The following is a 25,208-nucleotide window of genomic DNA, read 5'->3' as shown; positions in this document are numbered from 1 at the left end:
TAATTTAATCCTACCACTCCTGTTTCATGTAGTCAGAAGGGCACTTAGCACAGTCTGGGGGTTTTGTAAACGTAGATAATAAATGATGCGTTTTAGCCCTTGCTTGTGAATTGCACATCAGAGTGTAAAATCTGATTAAATTATTTGTGACTTCAAAGGCAATTAGATCTTCCTTTGGGCAAGATTTATGACTTTATAAAGAAGGATTGGCATCTGTTTCAAGGCCTAATTGAAACGTGCATCTCCAATTGTCTTTTTGCTTTCAGAAATGTCTGTAGGGTGATTTAAAACAGGGTTTCTCAACCTCAGCAGTACTGACATTTTGGGCCGGATGATTCTCTGTGGTGTCCTGTGCCCTGTAGGGTGTTTAGCAGTGTCCCTGGCCTCTACCCACTAGATGCCAGTAGCACACCCCTGCCCACAATTATCACAGCCAAAAACATCTCCAGACATTGTCACGTGTCCCCTGGGGGGCATGGCCACCACTCCAGTTCTCATTGAGAGCCATAGATCTATGGACCGTGCTTTTGAATTTCAGCCCTGATAAAACTCTGCTTAACCTTCAACTTTGAAGCTCTCCAGTATTTACATTTCATTTTACATCATTTTCCCCTGAATATAAGATATGCCTTTCAAATGTTAATATTATAGAATAAATAGTCCATAATTTCACGCTGAGAGGTGACAACTATTAAGAATTGGGTGGCTAAAATTTTTTAATGTATATAATCACAGTGATGATGACAGTAATAATTTGTGTGTGTGTGTGATGGAATGGGATTGTACTAAACGTTTTGCTTCTTTCAACTTAGCAGTGTTTCTTTGACGTCTTTCTACTTGAGTGCACATATTCTCATCATCAGTAGTAGGTAGATTTTATGAAGTCATGTGAATGCAGATGTTTTAAACAGATACATTGATTTGTTTTCTTAATGTCTGTAATGTATATATGTGTGTCTAGAGCGATTTCAAACAGGGTTTCTCAACTCATCACTACTGACATGTATATGTTAATTATATATTTATATCTCTCTATATATGGTCCTTGCTCACTTTCGAACCCCCAGTGCTGTAGACATTTTGGCCAGCTTAATATTTTCCATGTTTCTCTAGATGGTCATGAATAAAAGTCTTCAAGAACATATCAGTCATTGAACTTCGCCGGAGTCACACAATTACAGAATTCCTCTCCCTTCATTACATTTTTTATATTAACAAATACATTTTTGCACCTGTTTTAAAGTTTTTTCCCCCAACAAAACCACAGTAAAAGCAAAAGCATTTTTAAAAGCGCAAAGTGGCTCATAATCTAAATGCCTCTAGTTGACCCTTTTTTTCTTTTTAAACGATGAAAGGACTACACGCACATGGTTAGAATTAAAACAACAAAATGAAACCCAGCAATATTAGAGCGGTATAGAAAGGTATAAAGGAAAAGCTAAAGTTTTTAATTTTTTTATCCCCACTTCTGGGCTCCAGTTTTTCTCCAAAGTTTCCATGATTATGGGATGTGCTGCTAGAAAAAAAAAATTTTACGTTCATTTAAAGATGTGGGCATGCTTTTCAGAAACATTTACACATACGGGGACATTTCTATGCACACTTGATTTTACCTTTTTCTCTTTTTCCCACACATATTCTTGTCAGGATGTAGAGATCTGAGTCTTTCTTTTTAAGGGTTGTGTGGTATGTATACCATTATTTATTTAGCCAGTCTCTAATGAACAGGCGTTTATAAGCCATCTTCCATTCCTTTGCTATTATAAATACTGTTGCAGTGAACCTTCTCGTGCATATCCAGTATCAGGGGCACTTTTATATCTATGGGGTGAATTCATAGCAATGGAACTTCGGGTCCGTGTGTTATGTATACTTTAATTTTTTTTTATATTTAAAAAAATTAAAAAAATTTTTTTGCCACACCACGCAGCTCGTGGGGTTGTTAGTTCCCCGACCAGGGATTGTACCCATGCCCTCGGCAATGAAAGCATGGAGTCTTAACCACTGGACTGCCAGGGAATTCCCTGTACACTTTAATTTAATTTATTTTTTTTGTGTGTTCAAGCATCTACTTTTTATTTATTTTTTTAAACATCTTTATTGGAGTATAATTGCTTTACAATGTTGTGTTAGTTTCTGCTGTATAACAAAGTGAATCAGCTCTACGTATTCATATATCCCCATATCCCCTCCCTCTTGTGTCTCCCTCCCACCCTCCCTATCCCACCCCTCTAGGTGGTCACAGAGCACCGAGCTGATCTCCCTGTGCTATGCAGCTGCTTCCCACTAGCTATCTATTTTACATTTGGTATACTTTAATTTTAATATCATTATCACCTAACTGCTCTCCTGAATAGTGTTTTTTTTTTTAACTTTTTAAAAAAATATAAATTTATTTATTTATTTTTGGCTGCGTTGGATCTTCGTTGCTGTGTGTGGGCTTTCTTTAGTTGTGGCGAGCAGGGGCTACTCTTCATTGTGGTGTGCGGGCTTCTCACTGTGGTGGCTTCCCTTGTTGCAGAGCACGTCCTCCAGGCACGCGGGCTTCGGTAGTTCTGGTGCACGGGCTTAGTTGCCCCACAGCATGTGGGATCTTGCTGGACCAGGGCTCGAACCCATGTCCCCTGCATTGGCAGGCAGATTCTTAACCACTGCACCACCAGGGAAGCCTCTGAATAGTTTTTTGATGCCTGTGAGTGTACCTCTTTCCTCACCTACCCTGAACACTAGGTGTTATTTTTGAAACAAGTGTACCATGCAGGTGAAAAGGATGTAGGTTGGAGGTTTATCTGTGTATCTCCATATGCCTTACCTGAGTTTACATTTATTTATGTCGAGCTCAGGGTGCTTCTTGACCATTTGTATTTTTCTGTGAGCTGCTTATCCATGTGTTTTCCTTGGATGCCTAATCACTCAGTATGCCTCTAGTAGCTGCAGAATATCGAGGAGATGGTGTAAATTGGCACCTTTGTAATGGAGAGGTTTTATTGGTTGTCATTATCATTTCTTTATTGCTTATTGTGACCACAGTCATGAGAAGAGGAACGGAGAATTCATTCTTCAGTTAATCATCTCATGTATCTGCTCATGTTGTAAATGTCTCAGGCAGCGTCAGTGGCTGGCAAGGAGCCTGTTCTGGAGCTGATATTCTCAAGGCAAAAGGGGCACCTGGACCAGCTTAGATGGGGCTGGCAGGGGAGGGCTCTGAGGAGGTGGTATTGGACCCAAATGTTGAGGACGGCTGGCCAGTATGATCTGGGTGGGAGTGGTGGGTTGGGTGGGTGGGGTGTCTTTCCTCGGAAATTCCAAGTGTAAAGGCTTGAGTTGGGAGCAGACTTGATCTTGGAGGGGCCAAGCACAAGGGGCCACGTGGCTGGAGATTCCAGAATGAGGCAAGGAAAGGTCAGCTGTCTCATTGGTTTTTTTTTATTCTGGGGAACTGGACGCCCCTGGATGGTTTTAGGTGGAGGAGTGATGTTTGCTTTCCTCGTTTAAGACGCTGTCCCGGCTGCTGGGGGGAGGTGCCCTGGGAGGGGGTGTTGTGGCAGGTGGTAGGGGACCTGCGGGGAGCTCTTACAGGGTCTTCGTGGGAACTGATGTGTTGGGGCAGTGTTTCCCAAACCTTTTCTTCATCATCACCCCCGAAGGAACCCTTTTAGACACTTTCTTCTTTTTTTTTTTTTTTTTTTTTTTTTTGCGGTACGCAAGCCTCTCACTGCTGTGGCCTCTCCCGTTGCGGAGCGCAGGCTCAGCGGCCATGGCTCACGGGCCCAGCCGCTCCGTGGCATGTGGGATCTTCCCAGACCGGGGCACGAACCCGTGTCCCCTGCCTCGGCAGGCGGCCTCTCAACCACTGCGCCATCAGGGAAGCCCCTAGACACTTTCTTCTTAATTGTCCTCCCGTGAATATTTTTTAAAATGGAGGTGAGAGCCACATAACAGAAAATTAATCATTTCAAAGTAGACAGTTCAGTGGCATTCAGTACAGCCACAACACTGTGCATCCACCACTCTTACCTAGTTCCAGGACATTTCCATCACCCCGGAACAAAACCCTGTACCTGCCAAGCAGCCACTTCTCATCCCTGCCCCCTCTCCCACCCCCATCCCTTTGCTCCATCCCTGACCCCTGGCAGCCATCGATCTGCGTTCTGTTTGTATGGACGTGCTCAGTATGGATATTTCATTTCAGTGAAATCCTATAAAACATGACCTTTGTATCTGGCTCCTTTCACTTAGTGTGGTGTTCTCAAGGTCACCCGCATTGCAGCGTGCATCAGAACTTCATTCCTTTATACCAGGGCTTGTCTGTGTGTTGGTGGACACTTGGGTTGTTTCCATCTTTGCATTACTGTGCATAGTGCTGTTTTGAGGATTTGAGTATAGGTTTTCACTTCTTTGGCGTCTGTACTTAAGAGTGGACCCTCATGAACTTTAAACGTATTGTATGTCCTTTTACGTACGGCACGTGTGCTTTATTTATAAAAAGAGTAAGATTTTTTTCACCCTCTAAGATCTACTTTCTGCCCCTTGAGGGTGATAGCCCTGGAGATGGGGATGGCGGTGAGTGCGAAGATTTGGGTGTATTTTGGAAGTGGTGTGCAGAGGACTCGCTGAAGGGCTGGGTAGGCTGAGGCGGGAGAGCAGAGGAGGAATTGAGACAGTGTAGACGTGTTTGGCCTTGAACAACTGGGTGAGTGGTTGTGGGGAGGTCAAGACGGACACAGGTGTTTCACAAATTGGGGAGGTGGGGTAGGTGGTAGCCAGGGATGGGCACTGGCCATCACTTTCTCAGAGGCGAGTTCTGCAGTGTGGGTTGCTAGGTGACCCCGAGGTGCTGTCCTGGTCCTGATTACATGAAGCACTGCAGTACCAGACGCCAGTGAGGGTGGCCCCTGCCCTTTGCTGGCCGGGTGGAAAGTGAACCAGACCCATCTCCATGGGAAACCGGTGTTCACGTATCCAAGTGCTGTATTTCAAATTTTTAAAAAATTTAGAACGTGTCTCTTGACCCTTCAATACTTAAATTTTATTAACAAAGGAAACGTTATATGTCTATGAAATTGAAGGCTTGTTGTTCCAGTTATTATTATTATTATTTTTTTGCGGTACGCAGGCCTCTCACTGTTGTGGCCTCTCCCGTTGCGGAGCACAGGCTCCAGACGCGCAGGCTCAGAGGCCATGGCTCACGGGCACAGCCGCTCCGCGGCATGTGGGATCTTCCCGGACCGGGGCATGAACCCGCGTCCCCTGCATCAGCAGGCGGACTCTCAACCACTGCGCCACCAGGGAAGCCTCCAGTTATTATTTTTTAACTATACAAACATATATATATATAAGAAAACTAATGAGTCTCCCTGTGTTCTTGGTAAATTCCCTGCAGGCCCACAGCGGGGGGTAGGGCTCTGCTAGACCACCTGCCAGCCTCTCCTTCTTACTATGTAACTTGAACTGTTAAATAGGGAAACGTGGACTCCCTTGCTTGAGTTCTCTGTGTGACCCCGCACCTTTGTGTGGTTTTGGTTCCCGCTACCCTTTAGGGTTAGTCTTCCTTGTCAAAGTTCCCTGCAGCCCCAAGCAGTGCTTCTGCTAGTATGCTAAGACCCTCCCTGCGAGACCCACTTGCTAGTTTGCTTAAGGGAATACAATTAGAAAGACTCTGGTCTTTAATCCTTGTGGAGGGAATACACTGCACTGATCTTTTCAGCCACTGCAGATCTCTTTTGGAAACAGAACATAAATGAATGAATAATAATTAAAAATCCTAATACTAAGGATTTTATTGGTGATACTTAAATCTTTTGAAACACCTTTATTTTTCCATTTATCTTTCTATTTATTTATTTATTTATCTTTCTATTTATTTGTTGGCTGCGTTGGGTTTTTGTTGCTGTGCGCGGGCTTTCTCTAGTTGCGGCGAGTGGGGGCTGCTCTTCGTTGCGGTGCGCGGGCTTCTCGTTGCAGTGGCTTTTCGTGTTGTAAAGCATGGGCTCTAGGTGCACAGGCTTCAGTGGTTGTGGCACGCGAGCTTCAGTAGTTGTGGCTCACGGACTCTAGAGCTCAGGCTCCGTAGTTGTGGCACATGGGCTTAGTTGCCGCACGGCACATGGGATCTTCCCGGACCAGGGCTGGAACCCGTGTCCCCTGCATTGGCAGGTGGATTCTTAACCACTGCGCCACCGGGGAAGTCTCATGAGTTAGGTACTTTAATCAATCCTTTTGTATTATATTATTAGTATCCCTCTTTGTAGCTATCAGGAAAGGAGATTCAGAGACATCAGGTCACTTGCCCAAGGTCACACAGCACGTCCACAGAGCTGGGATTTGAACCTCTCTTTTGGCTCCTGATCCATGCTTTAATCCACTTCTCCCTACATCTAGAGTCTTTCCCACTCTGTTGCATTAAAAATAGTGTTGGCAGGTCCTGGCGCTGGAGCTGAGGCTAGCTCATGTATGTTGACTAGTTGAGCTGGTGTAGAGTTTACCCCATTGAATCCTCACTCTGAGGATCCCCATTTGGCAGATGAGGAAACCAAGGCAAGAACGCAGCAGCGCGTCCAAGCACTTGTGAAGTCCCTGCGATGTCGCGAGTCTAACCCCATCACCATCAACAGCTTTCTTGAGGTTTCTTGCACATCTGAGGGGAGCTGGCCATTTGAATGCCTGTCACACGTTTATGGTAACAGGACAGCCCAATAATACAGAGCCACTTCAGCAAAGGGGCAGGATCTAAAAGGTCTTTGGGAGGCCCCAGTTGGCCCATCTGAACACTTTGTTTTGTTAAATGGTTTGGTTTCTGTTCTCTCTTCCCCCACCTGCTCAGGGGAGCAGGAAGTTGGGAGTTTTAAGGTATTTTTAAGACTCAGGCATAGGTACGACTCTATCCTCCTATAAAAGTTTGAAACCCAGTAAGGAGGGAGGTAATTTACCAACAGCACCCTCACTCCATCTGTTGTGGAGTTTGGCTTCGTTCAGCATTGCAGGACCTTTGAAATGAGAAGCCTGCGAGCTCCCAAGGGGTGGAGCTGGCCCCTGGCGGGTGCAGTGGCTGGGTGAACTGGCCCCTGCGTCTCCCACAAATGGACGACATGCCATTTGTAAGCTTGGCTCTGGTCTCTGCATCTGGACCGAGGCGGGGGCTGGTTTAATCGCTGTTTGTTTTGAGATTTACACCCGTGAATGGGCCAAACCAATTTCAGTGGCAGCTTAGCCGATTTGTCTTAGAGCTTTGTGTTTAATAGAATGACTGGGGCGGCCTTCTTCCTTCGTGGCTTTAACATCGGGTTAAAGCCCTTTGCTTGAATTACATAGCCAGCCCTTCCTGCTCCAACCCCCTCTGTTGCTCTGGCGGCCTGGTTGAAATCAAATAGAATTTCTGTACTCTCCTCCCTGCCCCACACCTACAAGCTTTATATGTTTCTTTATTTGTAAATCTGTCTTTTAACGAGTAACTTACTTTTTCAGCTTCACCAGCCTCCACCAAGACAGGACAAGCGGGGAGTTTATCTGGCAGCCCGAAACCTTTCTCTCCTCAAGTATCAACACCAATCACGACGAAAACAGACAAGACGTCCACCACGGGAAGCATCCTGAATCTTAACCTGGGTCAGTTGGAATTTGGGGAAGCCTCTTTCCGTAGCAGCTATGAGTATTTCTGCAAGTTGTAATGTCCTCTTTTGTGTGTGGTTCTTTTTTTTTTAAAAAAAAAAGATTGGTATTTTAATTTTTTTTGGCCGCACGGCATGTGGGATCCTAGTTCCCTGACCAGGGATCGAACCTGTGTCCTCTGCGTTGGAAGTGTGGAGTCTTAACCACTGAACCTCCAGGGAAGTCCCTGTGTGTGGTTCTTGAACCCTGAACTCTTTTCTGTGTACAAAATTTTGAAAAGGTACAGTGGATGGAGATGAAGAGAGATCAGTACAAGGAACTAGCAAGGGATTTCCCAGAGCTTGTTGACATGCAAGGCTGTTTTATCTTGAAATACCTTAGGCCAGTGTTTATAGCCTTGGACCACAGTAACACAGTTCTTATATTTGTAAATACGTATATTTAAAGTTATATATATATGTGTGTATATACACACACACACACACAGACACACACACACAGACACACACGGTATATATTGTTTTATGATTCAGTGTTTACTTTTCTTATGTATAGTGTGTTCTGACATATTGTTTTAATTCTTTTTTTTTTTTAATGCTAGTCTTCATCCTTGATGTAGTAGTTTTTTTGTTTTTTTTTTAAACTCATTGAGTTTCAGTTGGTTCTTTTGAAAGCATTACCTTAGGCCAAAGTCTTTAACAAAAATTAGCACCAGAAATGCTAAACACCCAACTAGGAAGCTATTTTATTAAGCCATTCAGTCATGAGCCCTGATTTTTATTGAGCATCTGTTATGTGCTGTGCACTGTTTTAGACCTGGGGCGGACAGTGGTGAGTGAGGGCCCTGCTCTCTTACACAGCTTGGTTCTAGAGAGGGAGAAATAATAATCAAGCTAAAAAAACTAAGAGAGGTCAGGTCATCATGGAAGGTAAAAGGTATTCATATGACAAGGAGAGAGCTGGGCAGGATGGGGGTGGGAGGAGCAAGAGGCAGTGGTTAGGGAAGGCCTCTGAGGAGGTGATACCTGGCCAAGGATTTGCATGACAAGAAAACCCAGCCATGTCGGTGTTCAGAGGAAGAACATTCTAGAAGGAACAGGAAATCCAAGGCCTTAGGGTCAGGATGAACTTGGTGTGTTATAGGAATGGCAAGGAAGCCCGGGTGACGTGTCCTAGTGGGTGAAGGGGAGATGAGGTCAGAGAACACAGGGACCTCATGGACCTTGGTGTGGGACCATTTGAGCAGAGGAGGGATGTGAACTGACTGGGCATTTTGGAAGGACCTCTCAGGGTGTTGTGTTGGGAAGAGCCTGTGTCAGCCATTCTTAACCAGGGGCAGTTCCCCCGACCCCCCAGAGGATACTTAGCAGTGTCCAGAGACATTTTCGGTTGTTACAACGTGGGGGTGGGGTGGGCTCTCACCACTAGCATCTAGTACAGGCCCCCCCAGCAGAGATTTACTGGGTTGCGCCTGTGTTGACAGATTTGGTTATGGCAGGAGAGTGGGAGCCAAGAGTTCAGCTTTCGATTCTGTAAGTTTGAGATGCCAGCTAAATTCCTAGGTGGAGAGGTCATGAAGGCAATTGGAGGCTGAGTCAGGCCAGGTCAGGGCAGGAGGTGTAATTCTGGGAATCTTGATTTATACGTGGGATTGGGTTCAAGCAGTAGTTCTCATAACTCAGGGGAGGTGGAGAGTGGGGGACGCTGCTGGCATTCCTTTAGTGGTTGCAGACCAAGGATGCTGCTAAACTTCCTACAACGCGTGGGACAGAGCCCACCACGACAGAGGATTATCCAGCCGCAGTGGCAGTAGTGCTGAGGCTGAGAGACCCTGGTCCAGAGCATAAAGAAGGAGTGAGGGGCCTGGGCCGCTTGCACGTGTTAGACCTCAGGAAAAGTGAGCAGAGGAGGCTGAGAAAGCGCAGGGGACCGAGGAGAAAGCAACACTCGGGGAGTGTGGCCTACTCCGGAGGCCTTGAGTATACCGGGTTTCAGGAAGGGAGGGGCGGCCACCCTTGTGGAGTGATGCTCCGGCCTGAATCCACAGCCTCTGGTGGTCACAGCCCTCTGGGTTCATCTTGTCCTGAGATGTCATTTTCGGATGGAGAAACAGAGCCCTGGAGAGGCGACCCTAGGATCTGGGATTACAGAGCCAGAGGTGGCCGGGCTGGAGGGAGCCTGTGTTTCCATGGAGGCTGGGGCCTCATTTACCCAGGTCACCAGGTCGTGCAGCCCGGAAGTGATGGGACAGTCCGGGTGGTGGCTTGAGGGGCTCCAGCTCAGGTTGGCTGGTGGGAATTCTTCACTTGAACCCACGGGGACCCATCCGTTCCCCTGGGGAACACTCATCGTTCTCAGCAGTGTGGTTTGCTTTCTCACACCCTCCTCCCACCTCTGCACCCCCGAAAAGAAAGCTGTACAGAGACGTTCTCACAGTCGTGCTTCCTCTCTGCCAGTCATGTGTGGCAGGAGTAGCTCCTTCCGTAAACCGGGCTGTCCTTGGGCGTCTGTGTGATGCTCTGGGTTTTTCCATTTGGCTTGACCCACGCGTGGGAGTGAAAGGTTTTTTTCGTGGGGTGTGTATTGGAGGTGGGCACGGCAGAGTACACGGCTCTCCTGTGCAGAAGCTCCCCGCCAGCTCTTTCCATTCCTGGGACCAATGCCTCGTTTTGTCAGCGGAAACAAATGCATAGGGAATGTGGCGTTTTATGGGTAGGAATTTCAGTTACCCAGTGGCAAGAGGATCAGGTAGGGATTGGTGAAAAGTGCCGTGGATGGGTAGAAAAATAAGAAAGTGGAGGGAAATGCTGAATAATTCTCATGGGACTTGATGTCTGGCATCCATGTAACTGCTTTGAACAGACAGAAATGAGACAGTGCTAGGGATCATAATGACATCATTATATCTAACAAAACAGTGTTTCATTAAAAAAAAAACTGGAAAAGGCAAAATTACGGAGATGGAAGAAAGATCAGTGCTTGCTGGGAGTTGGGGAGGGTTTGACTACACATCACAAAGGGATTCTTTGGTAGATGGAATTGTTCTGCATTCTGTTTGTGCTGGTGGCTACTCGCATCTATTGCAGGCGTTAAAAGTCATATATTCTCCAAAAGGTGAATTTTACTTTCAGTGACTTACACTGAAGGTCACTTACAGTGACCTTCAAGGTAAGGTAATAACCCCATTGCACAGAGAAGCAAAGTTACCTACCCAGGATCAACACGTGGTTTGTGGTTGAGTTTGGCCTTTAGACTCGGGCTTGTCTGTGTGTATCTTGGACTTTTAACTGAGATACGAGAACTGAAACGCTGCAGGACAAGGGCGTGTTTTGATTTTCATGGGCCCTCGCCACTGTGCCTTTTTGTGCTGCTGGGTTAGTCTGCCCAGCTGTAGGGTCAGGGGTCAGGTGAAGGTTTGGATGGACGGTCGCATGAAGGACAAAGTGGCTTTCTAAAGGAAGCAGCTCCCACAAGTTGAACCTGTGCTGTCCAACTCTGAATTTTCAAGAAAAAACAGCAATCCAGATTTTTTATGTGAACTCTTCTAGGTTTTAAAAGTTGACCGTCAGTTTCATTAAAAACCTCTATTTGGGGGCTTCCCTGGTGGCGCAGTGGTTGAGAGTCCGCCTGCCGATGCAGGGGACACGGGTTCGTACCCCTGTCCGGGAAGATCCCACATGCCGCGGAGCGGCTGGGCCCGTGAGCCATGGCCACTGAGCCTGCGCGTCCGGAGCCTGTGCTCCGCAACGGGAGAGGCCACAACAGTGAGAGGCCCGCGTTCCGCAAAAAACAACAAAAAAAACCCACCTCTATTTGGAATTCCCTGGTGGTCCAGTGGTTAGGACTCGGTGCTTTCACTGCTGAGGGTGTGGGTTTGATCCCTGATTGGGGAACTAAGATCCCGCAAGGTGCAGGATCAAAAATAAAAAGTAAAAATAAAAATCTCTATTTAGGCCAAAGAAACAAGTACAACCAAAAATACAACCACCAGCCCGTGGGCTTTACTCTTACGATTTATTTTGCTGCATGACGGAGGGGAAGGCCCTGCACGCCAACACACCGGGCCTCATTTGCTGTCTTGGGCCCCTTCTCTCTGCTCTAAAATAAGGAGCCAGGCTAGGTTCCAGCCCCCTTCTGTGCCTCTACGGCAGTTACAAAATAAGTCCCGAATAAGAAAGAGTTTATGGCACAGGGGGAGAGGGGACCAGAGTGGTTCTTTCCTTCCTCTAGACTCCTGTGTGCTTTCTCTGGGAATCCTCTCTCCTCTCGCACACGGTGTTTGCTTTTGGCTCAACAAACGCAGCAGTTGAGTCGTCCTGTTAGTGACAGAAATGTGCCTTGATGCTCCGTCAGAGATGCCGACGATGGAACGTAGTCAGACCTGAAGGCTTTCTGCTTGTTTATTCTTCCACTGTTGCTGTTGTCAGGCCTGCTTTCTTTTCTCTGCAGAAAGTGAGACTTTGAGGATGTGGATGCAGGGCTGGGTACCCCGGTTGCCCAGATGTTGTCTTGATATTTTTTTAAAAAATAGTGAACAAGGTGGGGAAGGTCTCTGCTTGACTGATGGATAAGAGCGTCTGCCAGGGTCTCTCGTCTGAAGGACGTTGTTCCCTTGACGGAGCTGCTGTTTTGTGCCTCCTAGAAGACCATTCGTTATAGTCTGCCTACACCTTTTGAATAAAGGAGATTTTTTTTTTTAAACTAAAAAAAAAGAAGTGCTTATAGTTTTCTTTTAAAACATTTTGTTTTGATGGCTGTTCCTCTCACCTCATAGTGGCTTGTCTTCCGTCAGGGCACCGTGGCGATGGCTCGGCTGTCCGTTAGGGCCTTCTGATTTTTGTGGAGTTACACAATTGAAGAAAAAAAGTTTTGTTTTTATAAGTAATGAATGCACACGGTAAGAGAAATTTCAAAGTACAGAAAGATGTCTAATGAAAAGCCAGTCTACCTGTAACCTCTGATCACCTGTCTCTGTGACCCCCTTATTCACCCCCAAAAAAAGAGTGACCACTGTTGGGTCTTTTTTTTTGTTTTGTCATCCTCTGACCCTGTTGGCTCTTTTTTAGTCTCCTTGGGGAGCGCTTCTAGACATCAGCCTGGGTGATTTGGTCCCCATTTGGCAATGTCTAGACACCTGTTTATTATCCCAACTGGGATATGGGTGCTACTGGCATCTAGTGGGTGGAGGCCAGGGTTGCTCTCAAACATCCTACAGTGCCCAGGACAGCTCCCGGCCCTTACCCTGACCTCCCCACCCCGCAAAAGAAAGACTTATCCAGCTCCACATGTCAGCGTTGAGAAGCCCCAAGAACACATATATTTGTATCTCTGTATTCCCTTTCCTTCTTTTCTCCCACACACCAATGCTAATGTCCTTTACTGATTATTTTCCTTTTCCTTAAACAGATGGGCTTTCCATATCACCACGTAGAGAGCTCTGCCCCTGTGTTATTTTAGCAGCTGTATTTTTTTCCGTTTAAAGGTAAACTGTAACTTATTTATCCAGGCACCTTATTTATTGAGTAGTTTTCCATTTTTTGCTGTTGGAAATAGCTGCAGTGAAGACCCTTGTGCCCACGTGGGAGTGAATCCGCAGGATACATTCCTAGAAGTGGAACCTGACGGTCAGAGGCCATGTGCTGTTGACATTTGGAGAGAGGCTGCTAGATCGCCCTCTAAAGGGTGGCTCTGATTCACGCTCCCTCCAGCAATGGAAGATCGTGCCTCTTTTCTCTAGTGCGGGTATTTTTTTTTTTTATCCCCGGTTTCCACTTATAGCCTCAGCTGTCTTCATATCAGCTGAAAAGTTCACAATGTTGGCAGCAAGGGTGGATTCCGCAGATATTCCCGATATAGAAGGGCAGAGGTGGAAGGAGTCCTGATAAGCTGCTAGGAGCTAAATGAGAAAGAGAAGCTCTTCTTTTCTCCTTGCGGAGGAGAGTCGAGTTCACACACAGCTGAAAGTTGGAGAAAGATAATTACATTTGGCTAAACTCCTAAAAGTCTGCTCCCAGGGACCTGATGATTAGCCCCCTCCCAGGCTTTCGGTGGTTTCTTCTTAGAATAAACGTTACGGTGGCTCATTGACCCGAGAAACCTTATTTTGTGAAATGAAATGCTTCACCTTCTTTTCATTCCTCTTGATTATGAATATTCAGGCTTTAGGCTAAAGTTAAGAGATTGCATTTACTGCAGACCCACACCGGTATACACGCGTGTGCACACACATACTCGATTATTCTGGTGATGTGTAGATCTATTTTTATGATCCCCGAGGTTTAGGTACACAAGGGTTAAGGCAAATCATGAGGCATTTCCTTTACTCACAGACAGGATTGGTCCAGTACAGGGGCTCACAGCCTAACCTGCCAATTAGAATACCTGGGGAACTTTTAAAGGGCCAATACTCAGGCCTCCCCCTCGCCAGTGAATTCAGTCTCTGGGGGTGGGGCTGAGGCATCAGGATTTTTTTCTTTAAAGCTCCGGGCTGGGAGGGGGGCGATCTCAGTGTGCAGCTAAGGTTAGCAGTCACTGGACTAGTACAGGGGCTGGCAAAATTTCCAGCCTGTGGACCAAGTCTGGCCCCCGACTTGTTTTTGTAAATAAAGTTTTATTGGAACATAGCCACATCCATTTATTTAGCACATCATTTTATGGTTGCTTTTGCAGCAGAGCCTGTACACCTGCAAAGCCTAATTTAATTTACTCTCCAGCCCTTTATGGAAAAAGTTGGCTGACCCCTGCCTGGTAACTGCTGTGTGGAATCTAACCACATGGGAGTGTTATTGAGGACAGAGTGTCCTCCTGTCACGTGGGCAGCACTGCCATCTCCTGCTACCCCCCTTCATGGGAAGTATTTTTGTGAGATACTTCTTTTCCAGCTTGATGCTTGAAAAGGCTGCCTTTTCCCTCCAGAATGCAGTGTGCTTCCTCATTTCTGAGAGCAGAAATGACCAGACGGGCCTCCTGTCTTTCCCCTTCTACTGTCATGTTTGCAGCTCAGGTGTTGAAGTCCGTAAGTCCTGATCATACTGCTGTTTAATTGGATCTTCCCTTTTTTCTTTCTATGTTCCCCAGTCCTTCTCCTCTTCCTCCTGTTTTTGCTGTTCTATCCCTGTTTCACTCTCTCTGTTCTCTTTGTAAGGTGCTTCTCCAGTAAAATTGAATATTCTTCCCTCGTCTGAAATAGTTGTGCATTCAACCGTCCCCCCGCAAGCATCTTCAATGCTGGCCTTGATAGGTTCTCTGAAGAGTCCCCGATCAGCACATGCACACACACCAGACAGACACATGCATGCACATGCGCACACACGGGGATGTTTTTTAAGAGCCATTTCTTTAATGACAAGGATGGTGTCCCTGTTTGCTTAGAAAGCTCACTTTTGGTCTCCCTGGTGACGAACCGCAAGTGTGTTTTGGGGACAGGGCCCTTTCTCATCTTACCTCATTATGGTGATGAATGAAATGGGAGCGATTTGTGGCTCCAATCACCTACGAGTGAGTTGGGTGGGGCTTTGGGGAGACCTCTGATCCCCTTAAAGGAATGAATCTCCGGTATGCGTTGTGAGAGCACGCGTCCCTTCCTGGGTGTAGGGCAGGGTGCGAGGGTCAGGTCGAGTGGGGAGAGCGCAGGCTTTGGAGGGCCTTTGCAATCCAGCTCTGAGTCTGCATCTCGGTCTCTGTAACAGCCTGATGGTTTGGGGTGGAGGGTAGCAGGGGGGTGGAGAGAAGTCAGGGAGTGAGCTCACAGCTGGTAGAACCAGCTCACAGGTGGCTTATCTTTGCCCTTGGTGGATGCCACATCCTTTCGGACCTGCTTTCTCGGATTGGCCAGGGTAGGTTGGACACCCGCATTCTCTGCGCGAGGGTCTGTTGGAGGGGATGCCAGGGCGAAAGACAGTCTCTCTCATTGCTTTCTGAGCCTTTGCAGTCACCACCATTTGGTCCCCTTTTTATATTTTGGGGGCCACTAGAGGAGGCAGCAGAGGAGGTGGGGAAGGAATTCAAGAAGTGCAAGCTCACGGACCCTTTGGAACCTGGGCCAGTTTGGTCGTGCAAAGAACCCATGGCAGAAGTAGCGGAAGTAGGACCTCTGGGCCTGAGTCATTAGGCAGAGACCTTTGCCTGGGGTTAGAGTGAAGCAAGAAGACACAGGTTCATATCCAAGGCTAATCTGTTCCCCATTCCTCAGATAGATGCTGTGAGTCAAAGGGAGGTACAGCACACTGGCTGGAGGGTCTGCCTACCTTGTGTGTTCTCTTTCTTTCTAATTTGAGCTCCAGACTAAGTCAACTAAGAATGAAGATTGAAGTCTCCATGGTAAACAAGGAGCTGGTTCTCTCTCTTATCAATGTGTTCTCTGCGAGGGAGGCTCGGCGCCTCTCTCGGATACAAGCCCTCTCTGATCTGGGCCTGGAATTCAAAGCAAACTGGCCAGACTCAGTGTCACTTTATCTGCTGCTGTTGAGATTGAACATATTACTGTAACCTTTGGCTTTGGAGGATCCATAATGATGCTGAGTGTCACAGACAACCAGCCTTCTGGCTGGGATTGTGCATTTTCACCATGGAAAGCAACCCAGGCGATGGTTCAGTAGAAACCTGCCAAATGTTCTCTCAGGCTCTTATCTCCAAGTGAGCCCAGGCCATCGAGCAGATGATATCGTTGGGACGAATGACAAAAACGTCTTAGGTTTTTTTCCTCCCGGGCTCCTAAGGGTGTTTTTGAGGAGGAAGCTAAGTGATGAGCATTGTCTGCTATTCCCTCCAGTGCCTGGTCTTACGAGGGTGTGATGGTGTCTTCCAGATCGAAGCAAGGCCGAGATGGATCTGAAGGAGCTGAGTGAGTCGGTCCAGCAGCAGTCGGCCCCTGTGCCTCTCATCTCTCCCAAGCGGCAGATTCGCAGCAGATTCCAGCTAAATCTTGATAAGACGATAGAGAGTTGCAAAGCACAATTAGGTATGTCTCTCGGTTTGCTTACCTCATCATCATCATCATTACTCTTTTTAGGGAAACCACCCGGATGAAATTAAAGCCCCATCCTGGCTGCCTTTTTAGCAGCTGGTTTAACCTTGAGTTGTTTGTTCAACAAAAATAGATTTCTACTCATGGCAGAATATTTCAGATTTGCTAGTTAATTGTTCAGAAGGGCTTTTTGAATTCCTCAGAGTGTATTCTTTGTGGCGGCCTGCCAACTCGAGGTGCAGGTTGTAAGAAAGTTTGGAAGCAGAAAGAGCCTCCTGAGCTTGCCTTTGTGCTTCCTCTCTGCTCACGTCAGTGTGTCCACTTCAGGGTCAAGTGTATCCCACAAGTGTCCAACACAAACCCTCCCCCTCCAGGCTAGGCCGCTTCCCCCTCGGCACATCCATCCTGCTTCTGTATCTGTCGCCTCCCTTCCTCTTCCCTGTGCTGCTGCTTTCTTACACTGCCTACCTGAGTCCTGTCCCAAAGGCTGAGCTCGGGCATCACCTCCTCCAGGAAGTCTCCCCTGACTGCCCTCCCCATCTGCCCTCCTTTGCTACTTCATGTCTCTGAAACATCAGTGGTTCCTTTGTGTGGTGGTATCCCTCCCAAACTAGACTGGAAGCTCCTTGAGGGCAGGGAGGTTGCCTTATAAGGATTTGCCTTCTCCAAGGTGTACTTGGTCTTATACACATAGTAATGCTCTGGAATATTTGTTGAATAGGTAAATAAAGCCAGGAAGGTATTTATAAAGAAGTAGGGGCCAGCTGGGTCTCAGGAGAGAAAGCCAGTCCAAGGTGAGGTTTACATGTCAGTGGTTTCTCTGGACCTTTGGGTGAGAAAAGAGTTATAGTTGGGAGTCATCCAGGCTGTCAGAGGAAAGCATTCCTTGCTGGGTTGCTTGTTTGGATGAAATTTTGTAGGCCATTTAGACACCCCTCTTGGGTCCTTCCATGCAGCTGGTCTAACTCCTTGGTTTATTACTGTTAATAAGAATTTTAATATTTCCATTTACCGAGGGCTTCCTATGCCCCATGCACTGTGCATAGATTGTCCTGGGAGGTCGATACTATTATCAACACCATTTTCAGGTGAAGAAACTGAGTCTCAGAGAGGTAGTTCATTCGTTCAGGGTCACACAGCGAATAAAAGCAGAGGAGCAGGATTTGAATTCATATCCTTTGGGCTCCAGTACCCAAGCTTTTCCTATCACATGTGTGGTCATGCTTGTCCTGGCATCCGACCATTAGTTAACAGTCGCATAAGCCCTAGGATCCAGAAGTTAAACCAGATCTGGGTTTTTGTGTTTTGATTCTTTCAGTTTTGACTGAGCCCTGGAGGAAGTGGGTATAATTCACTCATGATCCTGTGGGGCTGTTCATGGCTCTTACCCTTTTAAGAGTTTCCTTTCCGTGTGTCTGGGTCAGGATAGTGACCCCACTCACGACAACCGTTGCTCTAGAATGAGGGAAACACAGAGCTGATGGGGATTTCCTTTTCAAAATTTTAGGGTGTAGCATTATTTACCTACAGACGGATGACACCCATTCCCGAGAGCAGGAAACATAAATGGGTTAAATGGAACTGTTGTTAGAAATATACTTTTGCCCATTTTTGTCTGTATATGTATGAAACTCCTGCTGTTTTATCTTTTTCCCTTTTGATAGAGACATGGAAATGGATGACTTTCCTCTTGACTCCATTGCATGTAGAAAAACAATGCAAACACAATGACAGTTGACTCTGCCTCAGTTCAGGGAGCAAGATGGGGACCGGGCAGCTGGGTCACCTGTAGGCAGTACTCCCCCACCTGAAGGGGCCAGTGGCTCTCAGCCCCAGTGAGCCTTGCAGGCCTGTGACCCAGAGAGGCCAGATCTTCTGCTGTTTCAGCACAAGCCCGCCATCTTGATTTCTGTGAAATCTCCTGATTTGTGAATTGGCCAGCAAGTTCTAAGTTTAAAAAAAAAAAAAAAAAGCCAACAAATAACAAAATACCCAAAAGCATTGGGTCAAACCATTGCTTCCTAAATAACACGTCTGCTCGCCAGATGTGGCTCATGGGCTATGAGTTTGCAGCCTCCGCTTTAAGGCTTTGGTTTATTTCTTTGAGTTCTGGACACAAAGGGTAAAGGACTTTAACGGTTTGGGAATTTGTGGGAAGAGTGTTGGTGGCGAGTCAGGAGCCCAGGGTTCTGGTCTCGCTTCTCTGTCTTGGTTTTCTTTGTGTCCTAGAACAAGTGATTTCTCTGGGTCTCTATTTTCTAATCCGTAAAATGGATCTGTTTTAACAGCGCAGGTCTGGCATTCCTTCCCTTCCATCCCTCCCATTGTCAGTGTCCCAGTGAGTTATCCATAATGCAAAGATTGAGCTCTGGATAACTTCGAAATTCATGTTGTTTGGTCCCATGTCATCTTTGAATGTCAATAACTAAAACCCTTTGCAGACAAGTTCCATTTGTCGGCTGTCGTCAGCTGCAGCTTGAGCGCACTGCTAACCCCACCAGGCCAGTGTGATGCGATTTGAAATGTTTTTTTTTTTTTTATTCCAGCGTTGGGCGTGGAAAATGGTTGTGATTTTTTGGTCCTGCTCTTTATTTTGTGAGTACGCCACATGCTGGGTTTTCTTTTTGAATTTAGGCATAAATGAAATCTCAGAAGATGTTTATACGGCTGTAGAACACAGCGATTCTGAGGATTCCGAGAAGTCAGATAGTAGCGGTAGTGACTCTATCAGTGATGAGGAGCAGAGGTCCAAGAATGAGCCGGAAGATGCCGAAGACAAAGAGGATGCTCAGATGGACAAAGAGCCATCTGCTGTCAAAAAAAAGCCCAAACTGGCAAACCCCATGGAGACAAAAGAGGAGCTGAAAGTCAGCACGTCGCCAGCCAGCGAGAAAGCAGACCCAGGCTTGGCCAAGGAGAAGACTAGCCCTCAGCCCGACAAGGACTTTTCAGACAAAGCAAAACCCTTGCCTCATCCCACAAAGGATAAGCTGAAGGGAAAAGATGAGACGGATTCCCCAACAGTGCATTTGGGCCTGGACTCCGATTCAGAGAGCGAACTTGTCATAGATTTAGGAGAAGACCATTCTGGGCGGGAGGGTCGAAAAAATAAGAAGGAACCCAAAGAACCGTCTCCCAAGCAGGAGGGTAAGTGATTGTACCCGTTTCTGGTTTCTTGATTTGGTTTTAGAATGCCACCTTGCAATTTGTGTTATCTCAAGTCAGGTGACCCTCTCCCATCACAAAGGGTGGCGTAGCAAAGCTTGGATTGGCTCCAGGTCACCTAGCTAGTTACTGAGCTGGACCAGGACTTTTCACCTGCTCAGTACCCAATGTGGCTGATTTTGAGCACAGAAAAATAAGTCTCTTAGAAAGTAGTTGCTTCTAGCTGTTAGGTCATTTTTAGCCTCAGCAGCTTCTTTTCCAGTAGGCTCGCTCATTTCCCTAAAGTGTTTGTCAACATTTAGACATTTGACAAGGCTGAAATTGTTAGAAGTGTTCAGTTGGAAAATCTTGATAAGTTTAGCCTCCCTTACCTCTCCTCACGCTGCCCAGGCATCTCAAAGTGCTTTTTCTTACCAGAACACAAGACCATTTGGGTAGGTGGCACCAGAACGCTGAGTTCTTGAGCCACTAGAAATCAGACGGGCATTGTAGGATGCTGCCTGAGTTGGTGTTCCGCGATTTGCGATTAACTGACATGGGCCCAGGGTTTCTCAACCTTGGCGCCGTTGACATTTTGTGCTGGATAATTCTTTGTCCTGTGCACTGGAGGATGTTTGGCAGCATCCCTGGCCTCTTCTTACTGGATGCTGGTAGCACTTGCCCAGTGGTGGCCATCAGAAATGTCTTGACATGGCCGGATGTCCCCTTGGGGGCAGAATCGCCCCCAGTTGAGAACCCCACTGCCTGAGCTCAGCAGTTCTCTGCCGCTGAACCAGTAGTGGCTGCCCTCAAACCTGCTGCAGCCCAGGCATGTCGGCAAACCCTCCAGCAGGAACTTGGGAATGAGTTGAAGGATGTCCCTCCCACTGAAGAAGCAGTCAGCACATTTTTCAACTGGTTTGGCTAGTGGGTGGTGAGGGGATTCCGACAGGCCTGAGAAAGATAATGAAGAATTAATTAAGGGCTAGGAGAAACATGGCCCAAGGACACATTAGAGGTTGTAGCCATAAAACCTCATGGACTTTGTGAGTTACTTAAGGGAGTAGCCAGGTTTCATTTTTGACTATGCTTAACTTCTGACAGGAGCTAATGTCTGAGTTCTATATCCCCTGGGGATTTCTTAGGCTGGCTTGCTTAAAGCAAGAGGGGGATGGGCTTTGAGAATCTTTCCTCTGTGTTTGTATCAACGTGACCTGTTCTGGAACCTCAATTCCTGCAGTTCATCAAAAGAGGATGGAATGTCTCTCAATGGTACAAGGGAGGAAGAGAGAGAGGCAGTTGGGTGGGACAGGAAGGATGGCCCATCACACCATCCTTTAGAATTATGAATGGCATCTGAAAAATCCGATTCTTTTGTGGATTGGGGTTTGAGGGACAACCTCAAGTGTTGCAGAAAACAATAGGAGTAGCATTTATTCCACGAGGTTTGTGGGAATATTGGGGCACAGATGGTAGTGTTCCTGTGAATGATACATTTATGCTATTCCTCTCTTTCTGGAGTGGATCTTTTTTTTTTTTTGCGGTACGCGGGCCTCTCACTGTTGTGGCCTCTACCGTTGCGGAGCACAGGCTCCGGACGCACAGGCTCAGCGGCCATGGCTCACGGGCCCAGCTGCTCCGCGGCATGTGGGATCTTCCCGGACCAGGGCACGAACCTGTGTCCCCTGCATCGGCAGGTGGACTCTCAACCACTGAGCCACCAGGGAAGCCCTGGAATAGATCTTTTGATTGGTTGTGGTTTTTTGCCCCTTCCAGAAGGAATTTGTGACAAATTGATAAGAAACAAAATGAAAATCAAGAAATCAGTAAAAGATGAAGGTAGAATAGTGAGAGGTCTGGGGAAAATTTGTATACAAAAATACATACTGTTCCAGCCTTCAGAGTTAGCAAAGTTGGGCTTCCATTTTGACTCTGAGCTCCCTAGCAGTCAAAGCAAAAAGGGAAACATATGAGTCCCTGAAAAGATCTCATGTTTTCCTCCAAAATAAAAAGCATTCCAGTTGATTAAATGAAAGTGAGCTCTTCCTCCCACTGGTATCTGCAGGAAGTTTCTCCAGGAGTCCCCGAGTGTGTAGTGGACTTTTAAGCTGAAGATGTCTCTGAAACATAATTCAGAGTGGCTTCCCAGGGGTTGGGGCAAGACTGCTTAGTCTGAAATCCAGAGCCCCCCGATGGTGGTTTGGGTCTTGAAGAATCAGCTTCGTGTCAGTGATGTACTTTCACTTATGAGTTTATTAAGTGAAGGGCGTTTTGGAGAGTGCTTGGTGACCTCCAACTGACCTTCAGTTAGGAATGCGGCTTCTGCACAGTATATGAATCCTCAGATAGCAAAATGGCTTTTCTAGCTAGTGCTCTGAGAACAGAGGCCAAAGGAGCTCGCTTAACAACCTTTACTATGCTTACCCTGTAACATCAGTCATTTCCATCCTTCTCTTAAAAGTCGTTTTTTTAAGGTACAAGACCGTGACCAAAGTCTGGAATAAGTAGGTTAGTTTGATGGGGCCGCTTTTGGAGTGTTGGCCTCTAAGAAATTCACCCTTTTTGAGGCTACAGGTGATTATACACTCCCAATTTCTAGGACAAATGGAATTTTCCATGGCCTTTCCCCCGCCTCCATAAACCATCAGAATCCTCTAGAAATTAAAATGTTTTAGTGTCTAAATGAAACCCCCCCGCCCCCCCCCCCCAAGAGTGCTTCGAGCCTGGAAACTTTTCAGATTGCACACTCCTGTTTTTTTATTTGGGAAAGAGCTCCAGCCGTGACTCGTGCAGACTGGTTACCCATCTGCAAAGCCACCTGTTTACTTTTGCAAGACAGGAGAGAGAAAAGGACCTTTTTGCGGTTGCCCTTTGCCCAAGGAGGGACCAGGCTAGTTAATCAACCAGGACAATATATTTTTTGGTCACATGGCAGAAAAGGGAGGCATTAAAGTTGCTTCTGCAGGTTAGAAGCCCTGCCTGGGGGGACCCTCCCGGTGTGGGGCTTTTAGAAGGGCCAAGTTCAAAGCCACCTCTGCCCCTGGAAGGGGCAGGGGCTGTATCCGGTATCTGGCAGGTCATCCTGGGGAAGGATGGGGGCTCCTCACTGCAGGTAGAGCTCTTCTCCCAGCCCTCCCTGTGTTCCTGCCCATGAACTTGGCTGGACTCTTCCCCAGAGGAGCAGGAGAGCCACCCAGGTGTGATAACCACCAAGAAGACACCCCCCCGCCCACCCCCCGAGTCAGAAAAGTCAGCCTGTCTTTTCCTCTCACACTCCTTGGTTTCCCCAAACCCACAGTTTACTGAAAATCCCCCCTAGAATAATCAAGCCCATGCCTTTCCTGGGTGATAGAAATCTAAAAAAGACAGGTGTAATCCTTATTAAAGAGTTTGATGTCGAGGCACATTGTCAAGATCAAGGGTGCTGATTTGCACCCGTGTTTTGTGTGTGAACCCCAGGGAATCCTCTCTGGGGGCAGGTTCACCTCTCCAGTGCCAGGGGCTGCTGCAGTGATTACTGACCACACACCCCTTTTATAGATGAGCACTCACGAGGTCACACCCCCTTCTACGCTGCTCAGTGCTTTTGGCTCTAACCTGCCTTCTTGCCAGCCCTCCTCACTGCCTGCCCTCACTTACCAAAATGCTGTCTATTCCTGAGCATGTCTTGGCTAAAGCTGTCCCCCTCCAAATTCTCCCTGCTGCCTGTTGAAATCCTACGCTCCACCCCCATAGCCCAGCTCCTCCCAGGAGACATACTCTGAAAGGCAGCTTTTTTCAAACTTGAGTCCCTCGCATTCATTATTTTTGCCATTCCTAAGTCCTGCCTGTATAATTACAGACTTAATATTTTTATATGAAACAACAGCTCTTTAAAAAAAAAATAAAACTCAATTTTAGACTTAAACTTGACCACCACACAGTAGGTAAAACAGTATAGTGTGCTCTACATAAAAGACGCAACAGGAATAACTACAATCAAAACAAAAGCAAAAGCATCTAAATTCTAGATAAATACCATTGTGCTGAGGAAGGTTCTGTCCTTGGGGTGGAATTCCCTTTAGTGTTAGGTGTCAAGGCTACCAGGACCACACCGAGACTGTTCTGAAGGGAATCAGAAGAGATTAAAGAAGATACTCTTCTTTTTGGGTCACTTATTGTTATTCAGTGCTTTGGCCTATGGGAAGCCGTCTGGTTCTTTGGGGTACATGCTTTCTAGGTTCCCTGGCCAAAGAAAGCGTTTCTCTTAATCTCCGGATTGACTTTGGCTGGGTCTTTCTCAAAGTGCTTACCCAACTTTAACTTTGTAAAACAAGATACTTGCAGTGATTCTGTTCATCCACTGCGTCGTCTACTAGTAGGTGAGCAACTTGAGGGCAGGGGCTGGGTCAGGTTGGCCTCAGTCCCCCAGATGCCTTGACATACGTCTCAGATGTGAGCAAGTGCACGGAACACAAGGGGGCTGGTGTTTTAAGATACGGCATGCTGCCGAAGTGGCCTGAGCGTATTGTGTAAGTGCCCATTCACTGGGGGTCTTTGGCATGCTAGCCTCTGATGGTCACCCAGAACTTGGTGGTGTAGAGACCCTGCAGGCCAGCCCGAGTCAAATCCACTTTTTGTTTGTTTGTTTTTTCACGCATTGGCTTTAGTCGTAGGTAAAGCTCCACCATCCACGACGGCGGGCAGCCAGTCTCCCCCCGAAACGCCGGTCCTCACCCGCTCTTCTGCCCAAACTCCCACGGCTGGTGTCACGGCCACCACCAGCACCACATCCACGGTCACGGCCCCGGCCGCCGCTGCCACAGGAAGCCCAGTGAAAAAGCAGAGGCCGCTTTTACCGAAGGAGACTGCCCCGGCCGTGCAGCGGGTCGTGTGGAACTCCTCAAGTAAGTTTCAAACGTCCTCCCAAAAGTGGCACATGCAGAAGATGCAGCGCCAGCAGCAGCAGCAAAACCAGCAGCAAAACCAGCAGCAAAACCAGCAGCCTCAGTCTTCCCAGGGGACGAGATATCAGACCAGACAGGCCGTGAAAGGTACCGAGCCTCCCCTTCTGCTCTCCGTGGCGCCCGGTCCCTTTTTGGCCACATGGACAGGAGAAAAATAATCGTTTTATTTTTTCAGTTCCCCTTGGTTTCCTGGTTACTGTATCCTGGAGGCCTCACACATTCCATTTGGCATTATTTTTAAAAATTGTTTTCCAACTTGCTTTGTACTTTTCTTTTTTCTTTTTTTTCTCATTTTATAAATACATGCATATGTTCTTCTTAGAAAGGGGTGAAGTAGACACATAGACACAAAAATGTGTTGTCCTGATTGATTTGCCATTTCATTCTCCACCCTTTCTCAGAGGTCACTGTTAACCGTAAGATCTTTTTTATGCATGTATGCATATATATTTATGTATATATGTGACTTCATAAAATATTACTTTTTTTTCTTTTTTCTTTTTTAAAACGTGAAAATGGTACCATACTTGCTTTTTTCCGTGCCC

General features: G+C 47.0%; 1 protein-coding gene across 23 annotated transcripts in view; it reads left to right on the top strand.

The window, feature by feature from the left end:
* Positions 1 to 25,208, top strand: part of ZMYND8 (zinc finger MYND-type containing 8) — a 125,390-nt gene that overhangs the window by 72,193 nt on the left and 27,989 nt on the right. For 16 of the 23 annotated variants that reach the window (XM_030848748.2, XM_060284159.2, XM_030848761.3 and 13 more), the window contains 4 exons: positions 7,465 to 7,605; positions 16,415 to 16,567; positions 19,208 to 19,720; positions 24,367 to 24,750. In XM_030848748.2, the coding sequence (XP_030704608.2) occupies positions 7,465 to 7,605; positions 16,415 to 16,567; positions 19,208 to 19,720; positions 24,367 to 24,750 (1,191 nt within the window). The remainder of the gene's footprint in view (positions 1 to 7,464; positions 7,606 to 16,414; positions 16,568 to 19,207; positions 19,721 to 24,366; positions 24,751 to 25,208) is intronic. The other 7 variants (XM_030848760.3, XM_030848763.3, XM_030848764.3 and 4 more) reach the window with 1 other exon arrangement.

The sequence above is a fragment of the Globicephala melas genome, chromosome 15 (assembly GCF_963455315.2).
Source record: "Globicephala melas chromosome 15, mGloMel1.2, whole genome shotgun sequence".
In the NCBI taxonomy this organism is placed as follows: Eukaryota; Metazoa; Chordata; class Mammalia; order Artiodactyla; family Delphinidae; genus Globicephala; species Globicephala melas.
Note: the sequence above shows the minus strand (reverse complement) of the source record. Positions and strands in the feature narration are given on the sequence as shown.